Genomic DNA, 5000 nt, shown 5'->3' with positions numbered 1-5000 from the left:
AAGTTGAAAAAATCTCTTTATCTGACCGTATCATTCAGTAGAATTCCAGTTTAGTAAAGGTATCAACGTACTTGAGTTTTACTCTCTCGCATGGCTTATCAAATGTTGTTGCTGAATCATAGAATGGTAGTGGGTTGTTTGCGCTGTTGGGGTCACAGCTCACATCAACCACCACTCCTAATTTTCTGCAAACAAAACAACTGTAGTTAAATACTTCACGAGCAAGATAGTTGGAAATTTAGAAAAAAAGTTACCACAAAAAATCTGCGCTAGCTTCAAAATTTTAGTCGCAAATTATCAAGGCATAAAAATTTGCGATAACACTATTTTGCGCTATTGGTTTGCGTACAATTCTCTCTGTGAGAAACCACACGAGTAAAGCTGGCATTGGTCAAAATTCATAGATCGTATTCATAAATGGCGGCCAATAAATTATTCTTTTGTCTTCGTGCTAATGAAACCAACGAGCCTCACTCCAAAGCAACATTTTTTTTTGTATTCTGTCCATGCAATCGAGGCTAGTTGGTCTTAAACAAAAGAATAAATTTATCAGCCGCCATTTGTGAATACGGTCTATTGCTTCGATCTTGTTTCCATTGTCAGATAACTTCTTGTGGCCTTCGTGAGAGCCAGTAAAAAAAGCGCATCAAAAAAAGATTATTGGAAGGCATCGTGGTCAGCATAAAAATAAGCACTGAATAACTTTGAAGGGCATTGAATAACATTGAGTAGCAAACATTGAGCTACAGCAGACATCAAAACTAGCCGCAATGTTTCAACTGATTGAAATCTTTTAGTCTCAAATTTCCAGCCCTGTTAAATTTAGACGGTCATGTATCAAACATTCGAAGTTACCTTCCCTCTGATTCAAGCATATCCTTTGTAACAAATGGTGGTATTTTCTAAAAGGCAAAAGACAAAATTAATAGTACAGTAAACACAGGCAGATTGTTGCGCTTTGCAAGGCGGTGAAGTGTCAATTAAATGACCAGTGATGCTAAATGCAATTGGCTTGACGAATTCTAATTGCATTTAAACATGTGTTCCTGGGTTGTCTGAAGATTATTCAGTACGATGCGAGAAATATACAAGAATGATAAGCAGAAAAACCAGTGCAGCTGAGTCTCTAGCTAAAACAGCAAACTGGGTGCTGGTTTTGGCCGAGTAAATACAATCCAAAAGAAATAATTTTTAATCTTCTCGTGGTTATATATATTGTTTACCTCCGTAAGTAAAATGCAGTTCACAAGAATGTCATATTCCAGTATCTCCTTGAAAGGGCCACCTCCTTTAGTTTCATCCAGGTCCCATTTAGCTATGGCTGACCTAAACAGTACAAAGTTTTAAGCAAGGTAGATGATGATTTCACATCATCAATGCACAAATCAGCACTACCTTCACGTACAGTGCACTGGTGGGACTGTGTATCAGTTGTTCAGTGGGTTGAGCATCACACTACCACACGGGAGGTCATAGGTTGCAACACATCTCAGGAGAAGTTACTGCCTTTGTAATTTCATCTATAAATGGTTATCCCTTCAAGTCTTCTCAGATAAGGAATAGCAGCCAAAGGATCTGTATCCGGCAACCCTTTGGAGTTTAAAACGTCAGTGGAATATTAAAAAATCCAACACATGATTTACGTGGATGCTGTTGGGTGCTGGAACATGCAGATGTTCATGTAGCTGTAGATGAACAGTCTGTAACCCTATTTTGGGTTCTCATGGCGTATTGCTGTTGCATGCAAAATTCATTTTCTCTACCATTGGCAGAAGAGATAAGCAAAGACCATCAAGTCAATCCATTTTGTTCTCTCATTTTCCCTAAATTTTTCAGAGAAAAAAAGGTGTGAAATAATTTTAAATCACAACGCAATAAGACGGTACACAACGAGGTCTAAGGAATATGGTGGTTCTTGTTACATGTGTCACTGCGGGCTCAACTGTTCAGTTGTCAAATTCCACATACTGGGGGCAGGGGCGTGCAGAAATTCTTTTGCTCCTCCTTAGTGTTTCCACCTGTGGAATCTGCTGTTCAGTTCCTCTGAGGTGTTCTTTAGGACCTGTGAGCGTGACCTCCAAAGGTGTATTGAACGGTTGATTACCCCGGAACTTGTTTGAACATGATCTGCAGCCCTACCTTGACCATTGCTCCCTACAATAAAGTCTTTGAGGATGGCCAACTTCCATAAACGTCCAGGCACATTATCTTCAAGTTTTAGTGCATCCCCGACTTTGATGAGTTCCTTTTTGAACCCTTGCTTTTTGACCTGGTACATGCGACGCTCTCGCAGTGAAGCTAGGTATTTATACAAAGTGTTGAAATAGCAGTGGCATCCAATTCTTCAGGATCAAGGACAGGGTGTGGCAAAGCGGTCACATCAAAGCCATGGATCAACTTTGAAGGTGTCAAGGGCTCTGGATCATTCATATTATGGTTATGCCTGAACCTCTTTGATGAGCGTTTGCATTTCGGGCAAACTAACAAGAGCGTGGCGAAGAACTTTCTTGATTGGCATCTTAACTACTAAGATTAGACGCTCATACATGCCTTCCCAATGTGGTGATCTGGCGGGAATGTGCTTAATTTGAACTCTCTTTCGCGCAAAATGATGCTGCACCCTTTGATCTTCTGAAACAACTTCTTAATCTTCTCTTTCCCTTTCAGGAATGTTTTTGCATTATCACATGGGATCAGTAAAGGGGTTCCATAAGGGGCGCAATGTCGTCTGAACGCGAGGAGGAACTGATCAGTTCACAAGTTATTCACGATCTCCAAATTACCATTGCGAGTAGTGCTACAAGCAAAGAGACAGACATAACATTTCTGTGTCTTGCTACCGTTTTTGAATTCCCACTGTAAAAAATGGTTTCACCTTGTTGAGGCGAAAGTCTTGCTTTATAGCTTATTTAGCTTTTTTTTTCAAGAGAGGGAGACGCAATAAGCTATCACAATTTTCTCACTTGCGGCCCTCTTATCCAGATTGAATTAGAATTTGGAGTGTTGGTTTTTGAGGAGAGGGAAAAACCGGAGTCCCCGAGGGGAAACTTCTCAGAGCTGTATAGAGAACTAACAACAAACCCAACCCACTTACGACGTCGAGTCCGCGATGACCCCGGGTCACATTGGTGGAAGGCGAGTGCACTCATGCACTCATAACTATACCAACCCTGCTCCCCAAGTTGGCAGCTTGTATGCTCCTCCTATTTGATATCGGCATCTGACACATCATTTGAGTACCGGTACATTTGTGACTTCACTTCGAGCTGATGGCAACCAAAATCTCTTACCCAACGCAACAACAGTGTCTCTTACTTCTGCAAGAGGCTATTTCTCATCAACTGACCGAACAAGCATAGTCGTTAACAGAGATTTTCTTGCAACTAGAAATGGTTCTCTTGCACTTGGTTCAAGCATACCATGCTCGAGCCTACCCGGGGCAACTAAAAGGCCATCTGGGTTTAGCTACAGATTGAGCTGACAAACCAGCTGGGGTTGAGAATTGAAGTGTGGCGGAGTGGATCGAGTGTGCTCTTTAAGAAGATATTCTCTTTCTTGGAGGAAACACTGGATCTGGCGAGCTCGTAGGAGAACGACCTCTGTGCTGGCTATCAAGGACGCTGTAGGAGATGGAACTGTCAAATTGACGACCGAAGAATGAACGTCTTGTAGCACAGGCCTGCTTCAAAATGGCGATGAATCTGAAGACATAGGACATTACGCGGAGAGCATGCTCATAGGACTGGAAGGGCGAGATGTGGAGCAGGGCTTGGAGACTGCCAGTGTCAAGCTAAAAGTTCTGAGCATGACCATCCACAGCTGAGGCGACAACAGTGTCTTCCGTAAGGCCCTTAGGACTCCAACCCGGCCACTGTGAATGGTCTGTTAGCCATCAGGGACCTCTCTGCCACAGAGCTGACTGTTGGAGTTCAAGAGCATGCAGTGCATCCTCGAGAGAGTATGTCTGCTGGGTTGTCTGTCGAGCTGACATGAGACCAGCTAGATAGGTCAGTAAGCTTCACGATCTCGGTGGTCCGATTACGAAAGAAGACAGAAATTTGTTTGGTACTGCTCAGCCAATGGAGACAAATCGTGGAGTCAGCCCAATAGTAGGATGAGATGGAGGGGTAATCCTTGCTGAAAATCTCCCTTAAACTTACACCTAGGTAGGGATATAGCTAAGAATAAATTCATCCGGTTGAAGGTTCTAATGAGGCGGTAAGTTTGTGCTCTGGGTATCAAAGGGACCTGGTAACAAGACTGTTCTCAGTGACACCCGGTATTCTTTAACATGGCGAATACAGGGAAAGAGAAGACATGCACAACAGTACTTAAAACAACGCTTTTATTTCATTTCCAGTATCAATTAATTCTAGTGATAATTCCGTACACTAACAGATATTCAATTTTTTTTGTTAACAGATCGAATGACTTTTAAACTTTGCGATCTTTACAATCGCTTCGATCGACAGCCAAAATTCAGCAGACGATCCCCCCTTTCTTAAGCAGCGATTTTCACCGGCAGCCGGTCCTTGGCGACATCCCTGCTAGGCGAGCACAAATAACCACGACTATCAATTCCCACCTGGGGACTGTTCGAACGTATTTGGATGAGGAGGTTTTGGCCTTGGAGCCAATGAGTCTTACTCACGGTGTCAACTTGAACAAAGAATATGGAACAACCAGCTGCGAAGGCCGGACACGCGTCACAAAACTCGTGCATTTCTATGGGCACTGTTTTCTCTAAGTACAAGTAACGAGTGTTTACAAACTTTGAAGCTGATTCAATTTCTGCAGCGCTTTTGTTGCACTGCTGCTGTAGATCTTCAGGGAGAGCTGTATCCCAGTCAAATCCCTGATCTCACAAGGATGAAATGAATGTTTTGGCTGGAACAAGGACAGGAGAAATGACGTCAATAGGATCAAAAGTTGCTGAAGCGAAACTCAGGACTTGCCGCTTGGCGAGCTACACATGAGGAGGAATAACAACAGCTTTTTGT

At 42.8% G+C, this 5000-nt stretch overlaps 1 protein-coding gene across 1 annotated transcript in view; it reads right to left on the bottom strand.

The window, feature by feature from the left end:
- LOC138019110 (uncharacterized) overlaps positions 1-5000 on the bottom strand; it is a 17756-nt gene that overhangs the window by 1497 nt on the left and 11259 nt on the right. The window contains exons 8-10 of the mRNA XM_068865780.1: positions 1224-1326; positions 856-902; positions 72-185 (exon numbers count right to left, since the gene is read on the bottom strand). Coding sequence (XP_068721881.1) covers positions 72-185; positions 856-902; positions 1224-1326 — 264 coding nt within the window. The remainder of the gene's footprint in view (positions 1-71; positions 186-855; positions 903-1223; positions 1327-5000) is intronic.

The sequence above is a fragment of the Montipora capricornis genome, chromosome 10 (assembly GCF_036669925.1).
Source record: "Montipora capricornis isolate CH-2021 chromosome 10, ASM3666992v2, whole genome shotgun sequence".
Lineage (NCBI taxonomy): Eukaryota > Metazoa > Cnidaria > Anthozoa > Scleractinia > Acroporidae > Montipora > Montipora capricornis.
The sequence above is the reverse complement of the archived record's forward strand: the minus strand, read 5'-3'. Positions and strand labels throughout refer to the sequence as shown.